The following is a 13,822-nucleotide window of genomic DNA, read 5'->3' as shown; positions in this document are numbered from 1 at the left end:
AATAAATTAAAAATTAAATAAGACGTTAAATAATAAGCATCTGCCTTTAGTGCTGAATGATTAGTGCTTTTTGTGGTCGGTTCGGTTTCAGTTTGATTAAAAATAATAATCACGGATTTCGATTAATAAAAAATAAAAAAACATGAAATGCTCTATGCATTTTGTGGGTTGAATTATGTAACACAGAATAAAACAATTCATAAAAGTCCCATGATGGTAGTGACTGTCCATTACTGCTCATCACTTATTAACCATCATTTATTCACATAAAATATTTCAGTAGTTGTGTATATTACGTTTGTTTTATTTTATGACAATTATTTAATTCCAAGTTATCATCTTGTCTCTATGGAGCTGCTGTCTGACAAAATCACTATTTTAGTAGTAAATAATGCATCATTTTATGACTGCTGAAACAACTATCAATCACTTAGATCATGTATTTTCAGGTAGAGATGGCTCGGGAAGCAACAGCTGCTCTCTATATCACCTCAAGACCGCGTATTCTTCTGTCTCTTCTGTAGCAGGTGTAAAACACAGACCGGACAAGTAGATGTGCAATGGATTATGGTCATTGTAGTTAATTAACACATTTTATATGCTAAACTATGAAGAATATTGGCCTGTTGGAAACTACAACTCCCTACTGCATCGCTACACTAAACTACACTGTTTAGGCTGGATCGGATTTATCTCTAGAGGAACTGTGCAATGTGTGCATTGAGCTCACAGAAAAAAAAACAGAACAAAATGGAAGTCAAATAATGTAACCGACATCAATTCGTTTTTTAAAAAGCGGAAAATAACCGAAATGTTGGTTAATCGCTCAGCACTATCTGCCTTAAAAGGATTTTGAAGTTATAGCTATGATTGTTCACTGAATGGAATGGTTCAGCTGGCTCAGTTCATCTGCATATGATATTTTATACAGCTTTTTCATGGTTGGGTAACCGTTGGCCTGACGAGTGTCGTCTTACTGCCAATGGCGGCATGGTCTCTCTCTCCATCTCTCTCTCCTCTCTCGCATTAAGACCTTGTGGTAGCAGTCAGCCATATGGCCTGCCACAAGATTGGGAACACAAATTCTAAATACCTGTTCTCTGTCCGTTTCACTTCAGGTCAGCGTGTACTTAATGGACCGTTTTAAAAGGCTGCACATGGGAGGAAGTTTAGATTCCCCATGATAAATAAAGAGGCGCTCCTTGGGAGGGAGAGGGAGCAGCTAGCTAGCCCCATAGAGAGCTGGCCAGATCCTGTCCTCTGGGTCCAGCTCTCTGGATCTAATTAAAACAATGAGAGGGGATGAAAGCAGAGGGAGAGTGGAAGAAGAAAAAACCCCACCGACAGGCTGCTGCATCGTCTAAAAAAGGCTCTGTCTGATGATGAAAACAGCCGAAACGACCGAGCGGGCAACCGGATGGCACATCACTCAGGAGACACTTTTACAGCAGTGCTTTCGCTCCAAGATGCCGTTACCCCAGTTGTAAGCGGAGCAGTGCGGCAGTCATTAAAATAGCATTCACTGACAGATGCTCAATGTAATCATTTCTCCAATATTGGAAAGTACAACTCCCTGTGATTTATATAGTAACCGGTGCCATTATCCGTGAAAGTTGCAAGGTGGCAGGTGTTTTTTAAAAAGCAGGCCTCACATGATTTATGGTTCTGGTGTGTTTGAAATCGCACATTAAAGACATTCTAGGGAACTTCTGGGGATTTTTTGCAAGCCACGGATAGCTAAGTGTAAGTAATGGTTACGGGTGGCTAACTCCCAACTCCACTATGTGAACCAGAGCTGTTGTTTTGTACATTTGGCATATTAATTAGTTATATGTAAACAGGCTCTCGGTGGGACAGATGTGCTGTGGCGGAAGGATCACAGGCTGTGTGTACATTACAGCAGGCCACTGAGTCACTGGGGATAGTTCAACGTTGTTCAGGGCCAGATTAAGTCTGAATTATCCGACCACCCACCTGCAGCACAGCTATAATATCACCCTTTACAACCCTACAGCACTTAGGCTTGTACAATGTAATGTCCCTAGGGGGAAAGAAACAAGTGCCCTATTACGCACACTGTATGTGCAAGGTGCACTCATTGACCTGCTGTTCTGTAAAAGTCTCATTTTTTCTCTTAAAAGGTCAGTCTATTCTGAAGATGACCATGTTAGGTCAGGGGTCAAGGTTTAAAATGACTCTAAACTCTCATCTTGGTCCAATCATCGACTTCATCACCACATAGCCATACTAACAAAATCTCCAGCCAGCCAGTGTAGCTTACCAAGTCCAACACAAAACCTGGTCTTTGGACTGCTTTTCCTCCATTTTCCTGGATCCCCCTCACAAAAAGCCAGCCTACAGTAAAATGTGAGCGTTGCCACTTAACTGTCACTCATAAAAGACCGTGCGCTGTGGTGCAATTGACCATGCTCCGTAGACACTGGTGGTCCTTCAGCTGGTCCTTCCTGTGTAGAGAGAACAATTACATAGACTCTTCTAATAAACAACCTACTGTACATCAACAGGAGGGAGCGAGGGAGGAAGTGACACCGAGAGACTGAAGGGAAGTGAAAGAGGGAGGAAGAGATACTGTACACACACACACACACATAAAAGAACGGAAGAGGCACAGGCTCTCCTGCTATCACATTTTATGATTGTCTGTGAGGGGGCCTGGACCTGCCTGCAGTAGAGGCCTGCCTGGCTGGCTGGCTGGCTGGCTGGCTGGCTGGGTTGATTAGCCGGAGGGCTGTGTAAATACTCTAACCCCATAAAGAGAAGGAGCTTTCTGTTAGAAGCTGCTTTTACGACGTACAGAATTCCCCACGCCTCTCTCCTTATTAATTACAGATCTTCTCTACCCGTCCATCTGCACGCCGACATCTCAGGCTCTACGGGCGTGTGAGATAGAGCAGGAAGGAGAGGGGTTTTACCTTTACTGTTCTCCACTGGCTGTTTATGTTTTAGGCTCCTTGACAGTCCAGGTTTATCTCATTAAGCAAAACATATATATATTTTTGTATTTTTTTTAGGTAGATGTCAAAGACAGTGTTGGTCATGGTGCCTGTCAGTGTCATATTTAGTTTGCCGTGTGCATAGAGATGGCGTTCAACAGAGCTGCCAGAGGGGATGTGGGAGAGGGTCGGGACATGGTAGTAATAGATCTGTTTTAATGAAGGATAGGAAACCTGTGGTGGGTGGGTGCATGCGTGCGCATACATTTGTGTATTCATGCATGTGTGTGCATGTCTATCTGTGTGTGTTTGTCTGACGAGAGAGGAATTATAATTGAACCAAGAAAGGGGAGGTGTGTGTGTGTGTGTGTGTGTGTGTGTGTGTGTGTGTGTGTGTGTGTGTGTGTGTGTGTGTGTGTGTGTGTGTGTGTGTGTGTGTGTGTGTGTTCTGGCCTGTGGATGGATGAAGGGCTGCTGTGGGCTGGAGAGCTGCTCCAAGGCTGATGGTGATCCACTTCATCCCACTTGTGTAACAGATCGTTTTATCACAGACGCCAAGACAAGACCGGCCCAGTGATTAAAAATCACTGCTTTCCACTCCAACTCCCCTCTTTTCTCTCTCTTTCTTCCCTTCCCTCACCTTCTTTCTCCATCCCTTGGCTCTTCTTTCTCTCTCTATTCTCCAAATCTGTCTCTTCTCTAACTTCTCTAACTGCTGTCTCTTCTCTAACTTCTCTAACTGCTGTCTCTTCTCTAACTGTTCTCTCTCTTCTCTAACTTCTCTAACTGCTCTCTCTCTTCTCTAACTTCTCTAACAGCTCTCTCTCTTCACTAACTGCTCGCTCTCTCTTCACTAACTGCTCGCTCTCTCTCTCTTCTCTAACAGCTCTCTCTCTTCTCTAACAGCTCTTGCTCTTCACTAACTGCTATCTCTACTTCCCTATATCCCCCCACTCTTTGGCACTTCTGACTTCCTCTTCCCCTCCCCCCTGCTGGTGTATTATAATATATTTGACTTTACTGGACTTATTGGAGGAATTCCTCTTGTTTGGTGAACCGGAGTCCCTTCAGCGTGATTTCAGACCCACTGGACAGCACTCATTAATCACCTCCCGTGATGGCAAACTGTGTGTGTGTGTTCATGTGTGCCTTTGCTTTTCTGTGTGTGTGCGCATGTCAGCCTCTCTGATGTCCTTCTCATCAGCAAACTAATGATATGTTGTCAGGAGAAAGTGATTGTTGGAATGCCTGCTATGAGAGTGTGTGTGTGTGTGTGTGTGTGTGTGTGTGTGTGTGTGTGTGTGTGTTCGGTGTTATTTCTCCCTCTGTTAGTTATTTCCTGGTCATGAGATATTACCACTGGCACGTAGCTTCCTCTGGGGGTTGACTAGTCAGAGTATGTAGGAGTAGAACAAGTGTCTCCGGCTGTGTGGCTACTGCAGTGTTTCCCTCCATCTGTCAAACCAACAGTGTCTAATATGTGGTGAACAGTTTGTATGTAATGCACCTCACAAGAAACTTAATTTATTGTGTGTATGGTTGGGCAGACGTTAAGGACTACACTTCAGTGTGTACTAAAGCGTTAAAGCGTTAGAGATAGCCTAGCTACGGCAGCTCTGTTAGATCAGTAGCCAGCTCCCTCACTTGCATGGCTACAGTCAGTGCCTCATGCACCTTGCCCTGTAACAGTGATGTACCAGTGGCGTGATAAGGAGGGCTTCCCGACTCTCGCCCTGCGCTCCTCGGCCCTGCGCTCCTCGGCCCTGATTCTCCGGCATCTGAGGGTCAGAGTTAGAGGGGAGAAGGCATGTCTCCTCTAACAAAGGATTAACAGTATAACATGCCCCACGGGGCACAGCCATGGCCCCTGACAGGAATGAGATATGGATGAGGAGGGGAGGGAAGAGGGCTGGATGTTCGCTCACACCTCCTGTCCAGACTGACTGCTGAGCCTGACAGCAGAGGAGTAGTCAGTTGTTGTACAGGGTTAACGCAAGCAGGTGTGTGCGTGTGAGCAAGCAGAGTAAGACTGTGCCCTGGGCGTATCTCTCAGTACATCCTCTCAGTTGGGTAGCAGACATAAGCACATAATGACAGGAACCGTTCTTCGTGGGGGATGAGCTGACTTTAGCCATAACGGGATGAGAGGAGAGCGTTGTTGTCACTAAGGGTGTCAGCAGGCTCGGCCTGGGGCTATCCCTCCAATATCTCCACATAAACAATCCAGGGGTTTTCAGCACTGCCTGCCCTGCTACCTAGACATCTGACTGGCACCTGAATGCTCAATGGAATCCCACTGAGCCTCCATCTGTCGGTCTGTCTTTGTTCCCTGTAGTGTAGAAGCAGGTGGGCAGGCTGTTTGATGGGCCTACAGTATGCAGCCTGGACGGTTCGGAGCTTGTTTGATATTTTAGTTTAACAAGATGTGGGAGGAGAGCGGGGTGGGGTGGGGTGGGGGGGGTGTGAGTGCGGTGGGAGAGCGGTCCGTATGTGAATGTGATCTTAGACTCGGAACAGGCTTATCTAGATTTACTCGGCTTCTGCTGAAGTGTTCTATCCAAACTGTAGCCTGCCAGGTACGGACTGTAGGAATACATGGCAGTGTCAACAGGGAAGGAATTCACTTCACAGCGCTCAGAAGTCTAGTTGGTGAATCTCACAAAGTTAAACCAACAAAGAATACAATCTAACCTATGTGAACCACCTGCTCCAGTACTGTAGTCTTATCACCTCTTCCTCTCTTCCCCTGCTCTCACAGATTCCCCCTGTACCCTCGAGGAGAACGCTTTCAGTTTGAATATGGAGTCTACCTGATCAACAAGAACATCGCCCAAGTAAGACCATGGACCACTCACACACATCTGTCAGACACATACGCACACCAACTATTTCCCAGGTAAGATGTGACAAATGTGTCAGGCTGATCTGAGAAGGTCAGGTGGTCTGATGGCACTGAAAGGTTATTGTGTGGGAAACAGCCTTAGTGGTCTGCAGGTTGTTACACATGTTTTGGATGGCTCAATCATGTCCATCTGTACTGGAGCCTTGTTCCTGTGTTCCTATCCCTTTGAGTGGCCTGGAAACCCTCAATAAAAATATGGAAAAACTGGGATGCATGCAGACTCACTCACTCACTCTTCTCTTCTCTTCTCTGGAAAAGGGGCCAAACTCTTGCCCTGTCTGGGCTGATGAAAGTGGATCTAATGTGTTGACCTGTGTGAGTCCCCCCTCCCTCAATCATTTAGCACCAAATACATACATTTGCAATCCATTCCCTGTCGCTGTCTCTTTCTCAAGCCAGCGGTGAGAATGTGGAATGAAGGAATTCGAATCTCTCCAATGTATTTATTAGGCAGGGCAATTAACTCCAACAGGTGGCTGGGTTCAAATGACTGCACTTTGGGAGGTTTGGACATTGACCAACCTGCTAGCTAGCTGCTATCCAAACTGCTGCCGTCCGCCTTTGTCCAACAACAAAAGAGAAAGAGATGGGGGGAACACTTTAGACAGCAAATGAAAATAACCCTAGACTGAAAATCCCCAAGGAGAGAGATCAAGGGTGCACGTTATGACCTTCATCAGCAGTACCATTTATTTTGGACAGTATGTGTGGATCCCGGGTAAATAGTGTTTTATGTTTAAAAATTCTAGATTATGTGCTTTATGCAACCAAACTGAAATCGAGAAACCATTTTTTCACGGTGTGTTTGATGTATTTTTATGATTTAAATTCTACATGAGAGGTTCATATATTTCCAGGGGTTTTTAGAGTTATAGCCTGGTGACCTTTTTTCTGTGGTGAGTTGCTCTAAATATTCTGTCTCTTCTGCTTCTCTGCCAAGTTTAGAGTTAAAATACTAGCCTTTAAAAAAAGGGTTGAGGATTGTATCATTTGATTGATATTAATGTACTGTAACTGTCATGTTTAAAGAGGGATATCACTGCTGTATGTTTGTGAGTACGTATGTGCGTGCATGCATGTATATGTGGTTGGCGAGCCAGATAATGGTGAGGTCATGCGTTCTTCTCAGTCCAGTATCTCAAAATCTAATTTGTAACATGCTTTGTAAACAACAGGTGTAGACTAACAGTGAAATGCTTACTTACTACAGGCCCTTCCCAACAATGCAGAGAGGGAAAAAATAGATCATTTTTCAATTATAACACTAGAAATAAATGTGCAATGAGTAATGGTAACTTGGCTATATACACGGTGTACCACTAACAAGTCGATGTGCAGGGGTACGAGGTAATTGAGGTAGATATGAACATATAGGTAGGGATGAAGTGACTATGCAACAGGATAGATGAACAGTAGCAGCAGTGTATGAATTAATGCAGAAAGGGTCAATGCAGCTAGTCCTGGTAGCTACTGTATTTGGTTAACTATTTAAATATTTATTAGTCTTATAGCTTGTGGGTAGAAGCTGTTCAGGGTCCTGTTGGTTCCAGACTTGCTGCATCGTTACCACTTGCTGTGCGGTAGCAGAGAGAACAGTCTATGTCAGACAATTTTTAGGGTGTTCCTCTGACACCACCTGGTATAGAGGTCCTGGATGGCAGGGAGCTCAGCCCCAGTGATATACTGGGCCATATGCACTACCCTCTGTAGTGCCTTGCGGTTGGATGCCAAGCTGTTGCCATACCAAGTGGTGATGCAGCCAGTCAATATGCTCTCAATGGTGCAGCTGTATAACGTTTTGAGTATCTCAGGGCCCATGACAAATAGTTTCAGCCTCCTGAGGGGGAAGAGGCGTTGTTGTGCCTTCTTGTGTAGACCATGATTACATAATTCCATTATTCCTTACATGGAACCGAAACCGGCTGCGCCATCGTGCATAAATGTATTTTGTCCCCCTACACCAAACGCGATCACGACACGCAGGTTAAAATATCAAAACAAACTCTGAACCAATGACATTAATTTGGGGAGAGGTCGAAAAGCATTTAACATGAATGGCAATTTGGCTAGTTAGCTTGCACTTGCTAGCCAATTTGTCCTATTTAGCTAGCTTGCTGTTGCTAGCTAATTGTCCTGGGATATAAACATTGAGATGTTATGTTACCTGAAATGCACAAGGTCCTCTACTCCGCCAATTAATCCACACATAAAACGGTCAACCGAATCGTTTCTAGTCATCTCTCCTCCTAGGCTTTTTCATCTTTGAATTTATATGGTGATTGGCATCTACACTTTCATAGTATTACCACGACAACCGGCAAAACAGTTCGTCTTTCAATCACCCATGTGGGTATAACCAATGAGGAGATGGCACGTGGGTACCTGCTTCTATAAACCAATGAGGAGATGGGAGAGGCAGGACTTGCAGTGCGATCTGCATCAGAAATAGGAATTACTTCTATTTTAGCCCTTGGCAACGCAGACGCTCATTGGCTCGCGCGAGCAGTGTGGGTGCAATAATTGAATACCATAGATGCCTAAATTTATTTTGCAACGCTTGCAGACGCGATGCGAGCGGTGTAGTCAGGGATGTGGAAAACGAGAAACTTGAAGCCCTCTCCACTACAGCCCGTCGATGTGAATGGGGGGCATGCTCGGCCCTCCGTTTCCTGTAGTCCACGATCAGCTCCTTTGTCTTGCTGACGTTGAGGGAGAGGTTGTTGCCAGGTCACTGACCTCCTCCCTATAGGCTGTCTCGTCGTTGGTGATCAGGCCAACCACCGTCGTGTCGTCAGCAAACTTAATGATGGTGTTGGAGTCGTGGGTGAACAAGGAGTACAGGAGGGGACTAAGCACGCAACCCTGAGGGGCCCCCGTGTTAAGGGTCAGTGTGGTGTATGTGTTGTTGCCTACCCTCACCACCTGCATCTTATGAACTCCATATGTGACTGGAGCGATGTTTAGGATGAGTTACTGGGCCGTCTCAAAATCAACATAAGTGCACCGCATGGATCAGCTCCCTGCAGCTGACAATGGAAGTGAAACATTGTTCCAGAGCAGTGAAAGTTGTAAACATATCATAGTAGATCTAGCGGAACCCACCACAAAGACAGTTTTCCAACCATCTATAGGGAATCGCTGTACATCGCATGACTCCTGTGTCTCATCACTCTGTTCCGCTGCCATCACACGTGTTCTAGTAGTTTGGGGGAATGCATGAAGCGACAGACGCAACACTGTCACGCTACATGTCATTTCTTCCTTTTTAAAGTGGATATGGGTTTCCCCCAACCCTGACCGTTTCAGACCACTTTATCTGGGAGAACTGGTTTGCGTCCCAGTGACGTTAGAGTAGAGACCACGGTATGGTTCTTAATACTCTGAAGGCTTTATTAGGAAATGGCTGCTTTCATGACCCCCCAACCGTATTAGAAACACTGAGACTAGCTTTTCCACTCACTAATATCATTTACCAATAGAGACAGCGCTTTGCGTTGCTTCGCAGGCTGGTTGTTATTATTGTGTTTGTTTTTTTAAAATGTTTTTCTCTCTAGGGATGTGCTCCTTAAGTTGCGCCCGGCCGGGGTTGGGCTGCCACGGTGTGTAGCGTCTGGCTGCTGTCACAATGCACAACTCTGGTTACACAGCGACACACACACACTGGGCCAGTGGTGGATGTGAGACATTATACTTCCATCTTTTATTAAGTTGGCTGGCGTGGAAAGTGATATGGCAAAGCTGGAGGGCCAGCTTTGAAGTGGCAGCCTGGGAATAGGTTGTTTTTATTTCGGCCTTATGTCAGGAGGTCAGTGTGTGTGTGTGTGTGTGTGTGTGTGTGTGTGTGTGTAGGGGATGGTGTAGGTGTGTGTAGTGGGGTGGTGTAGGCGTGTGAAGTGGGGTGGTGTAGGTGTGTGTGGGGTGGTGTAGTGGGGTGGTGTAGGTGTGTGAAGTGGGGTGGTGTAGGTGTGTGTGGGGTGGTGTAGGTGGGGTGGTGTAGGTGTGTGTAGTGGGGTGGTGTAGGTGTGTGTAGGGGATGGTGTGTGTAGTGGGGTGGTGTAGGTGTGTGTAGGGGATAGTGTATGTGTGTGTAGGGGATGGTGTAGTGGGGTGGTGTAGGTGTGTGTAGTGGGGTGGTGTAGGGGTGGTGTAGGTGTGTGTAGTGGGGTGGTGTAGGGGATGGTGTGTGTGAAGTGGGGTGGTGTAGGTGTGTGTAGTGGGGTGGTGTAGGTGTGTGTAGGGGGTGGTGTAGGTGTGTGTAGGGGATGGTGTGTGAAGGGGGTGGTGTATGTGTGTGTGTGTAGTGGGGTGGTGTAGGTGTGTGGTGTAGGGGTGGTGTAGGGGATGGTGTGTGAAGGGGATGGTGTATGTGTGTGTGTAGTGGGGTGGTGTAGTTGTGTGTAGTGGGGTGGTGTAGGGGTGGTGTAGGGGATGGTGTGTGTAGTGGGGTGGTGTAGGTGTGTGTAGTGGGGTGGTGTAGGTGTGTGTAGGGGGTGGTGTAGGTGTATGTAGTGGGGTGGTGTATGTGTGTGTAGGGGATGGTGTGTGTAGTGGTGTAGGTGTGTGTAGGGGATGGTGTGTGTAGGGGATGGTGTGTGTAGGGGATGGTGTGTGTAGGGGATGGTGTGTGTAGGGGATGGTGTGTGTAGGGGATGGTGTAGAGGATGGTGTGTGTAGTGGGGTGGTGTAGGTGTGTAGTGGTGTAGGTGTGTGGGGTGGTGTAGGGGGTGGTGTAGGTGTGTGTGTGTGTGTAGTGGGTGGTGTAGGTGTGTGTAGTGGGTGGTGTAGGTGTGTGTGTGTAGTGGGGTGGTGTAGGTGTGTGTAGTGGGGTGGTGTAGGTGTGTGTAGGGGGTGGTGTAGGTGTGTGTAGGGGGTGGTGTAGGTGTGTGTAGGGGGTGGTGTGTGTAGGTGTGTGTAGTGGGGTGGTGATGGTGTGTGTAGTGGGGTGGTGATGGTGTGTGTAGGGGGTGGTGTAGGTGTGTGTAGGGGATGGTGTAGTGGGGTGGTGTAGGTGTGTGTAGTGGGGTGGTGTAGGTGTGTGTAGTGGGGTGGTGTAGGTGTGTGAAGTGGGATGGTGTAGGTGTGTTTAGGGGATGGTGTGTGTAGGTGTGTGTAGTGGGGTGGTGTAGGTGTGTGTAGGGGATGGTGTGTGTAGTGGGGTGGTGTAGGTGTGTGTAGGGGGTGGTGTAGGTGTGTGTAGGGGATGGTGTGTGAAGGGGATGGTGTATGTGTGTGTAGGGGATGGTGTAGTGGGGTGGTGTAGGTGTGTGTAGTGGGGTGGTGTAGGGGTGGTGTACGGGATGGTGTTTGTAGTGGGGTGGTGTAGGTGTGTGTAGTGGGGTGGTGTAGGTGTGTGTAGTGGGGTGGTGTAGGTGTATGTAGTGGGGTGGTGTAGGTGTGTGTAGGGGATGGTGTGTGTAGTGGGGTGGTGTAGGTGTGTGTAGGGGATGGTGTGTGTAGGGGATGGTGTAGGTGTGTGTAGGGGATGGTGTAGGGGTGGGGTGGTGTAGGGGATGGTGTAGGTGTGTGTAGTGGGGTGGTGTAGGTGTGTGTAGTGGTGTAGGTGTGTGTAGTGGTGTAGGTGTGTGGGGTGGTGTAGGTGTGTGTGTGTAGTGGGGTGGTGTAGGTGTGTGTGTGTGGGGTGGTGTAGGTGTGTGTGTGTGTGTGTGTGTAGTGGGGTGGTGTAGGTGTGTGTGTGTGTGTAGTGGGGTGGTGTAGGTGTGTGTGTGTAGTGGGGTGGTGTAGGTGTGTGTGTGTAGTGGGGTGGTGTAGGTGTGTGTGTAGTGGGGTGGTGTAGGGGATGGTGTAGGTGTGTGTAGTGGGGTGCATTGGGTGTCAGGTGGCAATAAGGGCTCCCTTTCAGCTTCCTTTGTCTGACAAGACGGTTGCGTACACAGATTAGCAAGTGCAGCGAAATGCTTGTGTTTCTAACAGTACAGTAATACCTGGCAATAAAAAACAATTCACACATAATACATTTTTTTTTATTAAGAAATATCAGAACAAGCAATGTCAGAGACTGGAATATCAATATATATACATGGTGTGTATAGAGAGTATATGAATAGAAAAGGTGTGTACAGCAGTAGTTATATAGGATGAGCCTTAACTAGAATACAGTATATACATATAAAGTGGGTGAACTTGATTAAAGTGACAAGTGTTCAATGATGCGCTATGTAAATAGGGCCCTACAGAATGCTCTCAATGGTGCATCTTTAGAAGTTTGTGAGGGTCTTAGGATCCAAGGTGAATTTATTCAGCCTCCTGGGGTTGAAGAGCCACTGTTGGGGCACCTTCACCACGCTGTCTGTGTGAAGGGACCATTTCAGGTTGTCGGTTGTGGACATCTTGAAGCAAGTGGGAACAACAGAGAGTTTGGAAAGATTAAATATGTACATAAACACTCCAGCCAGCTGGTCTGCACATGCTCTAAGGACGTGACTTGAGATGCCGTCTGGGCCGGCAGCCTTGTCGGGGTTAACACACTTAAATGACTGACGGAGATCAAGAGCACACAGTCCCTGTGAGCTTCGGGGGCCCTCTTTGGCTGCTCAGTGTTTTCCTCGAAGCGGGCAAAGATGTTTAGCAAATCCGGGAGCGAGGCGTCGGTGTCCGCGACATGGCAGCCTTTCCCTTTGTAATCTGTGATTGTCTGGAATACCTGCCACATGTCTCGTGTCTCAGCCGTTGAATTGCGACTCCATTTTGTCCATGTGCTGTAATTTTGCCTGTTTGATTGCCTTATGGAGGTCATAGCTAGACTGCACATGTCCATGTTCACTGTCACATTTAATGTGGTGGTTCGCGCTTTTAGTTTTGTGCAAATGCTGCCATCTAAGTTTCTGTTTGTATAAATTCTAATCGTCACAGTGGGAACAACATCCTCTATGCACTTCCTGATTAACCCAGTCACCTAGTCAGTGTGTATACGTCGATACTATTCTCAGAGGCGATCCAGAACATTTCGCAGTCCACGTAATCAAAACAATCCGATTGGTTAGACCAATGTTGAACAGTCTTAACCCCAGGAACTTCCTGTTTAAGTCTCTGCCTATAGGTGGGAAGGAGCAGATTGGATGCGTGATAAGGTTTGCCGAAAGGAGGGCGGAAGAGGACCATGAAGCCATCCTGGAAGTTAGAGTAGCAATGATCCAGGGTCTGTGTTGCATGTAGCGCAGGAGATGTGTTGATAAAATTTTGGCAGTGTTTTTCTCTGATTTCCTTTTATTAAAGTCCCCAGCTACAATAAATGCGGCCTCAGGATATGCGGTTTCTAGTTTGTCTTTGAGAGCCGTCGTGGAGTTGGCTTGGGGTGAATATACACGGCAGTGACAATGACCGAAGAACATTCTCTATGCCTTTGATGATGAGGTATTCCAGATCAGAATAAAAAAGGACTTGAATTCCTGTACGTTAACACAATCACACCATGAGTTGTTCATCATGAAACAAACCCCTCCCCCTTCTGTTTACCGGAGAGTTCTTTCTCTCTATCCGCGCGAGGGGGAGAGTGTACAATATGGCGCCGTCAGAGATGGTCGCCTCGCTTTGAATCCTCAGGAAACTATGCAATTTTTTGTTTTTTAATGTATTATTTCTTACATTGTTACCCCAGAAAATCTTTATTCTTATAACATACAGCCGGGAAGAACGATTGGATATAAGAGCAACGTCAACTTCCCAACATTACGACTTTCCCAAAGCGTATCCTTTGTTCGGACCACCACCCAGGACAATGGATCTAATCCTAGAAGCCGACCCAAAACAACAACCTGGTCAGGCTCCGTAGGCGTGCACATCGCCCACCACTTCCGAGTATACTACTCGCCAATGTCCAGTCTCTTGACAACAAGGTAGATGAAATTCGAGCAAGTGCTGCCTTCCAGGGAGACAGAGATTGTAACATTCTCTGTTTCACAGAAACATGGCTCTCTCGGGATCTGTTGTCGGAGTTGGTTCAGCCAGC

At 46.9% G+C, this 13,822-nt stretch overlaps 1 protein-coding gene across 2 annotated transcripts in view; it reads left to right on the top strand.

The window, feature by feature from the left end:
• The window catches only part of LOC106603537 (UV radiation resistance-associated gene protein), a 142,962-nt gene that overhangs the window by 59,458 nt on the left and 69,682 nt on the right, over nt 1-13,822 (top strand). For both annotated transcript variants that reach the window (XM_014197365.3, XM_045717107.2), the window contains exon 13: nt 5,713-5,788. In XM_014197365.3, the coding sequence (XP_014052840.2) occupies nt 5,713-5,788 (76 nt within the window). The remainder of the gene's footprint in view (nt 1-5,712; nt 5,789-13,822) is intronic.

Source organism: Salmo salar, chromosome 04, assembly GCF_965601325.2.
Source record: "Salmo salar chromosome 04, fSalSal1, whole genome shotgun sequence".
Lineage (NCBI taxonomy): Eukaryota > Metazoa > Chordata > Actinopteri > Salmoniformes > Salmonidae > Salmo > Salmo salar.
The sequence above is the reverse complement of the archived record's forward strand: the minus strand, read 5'-3'. Positions and strand labels throughout refer to the sequence as shown.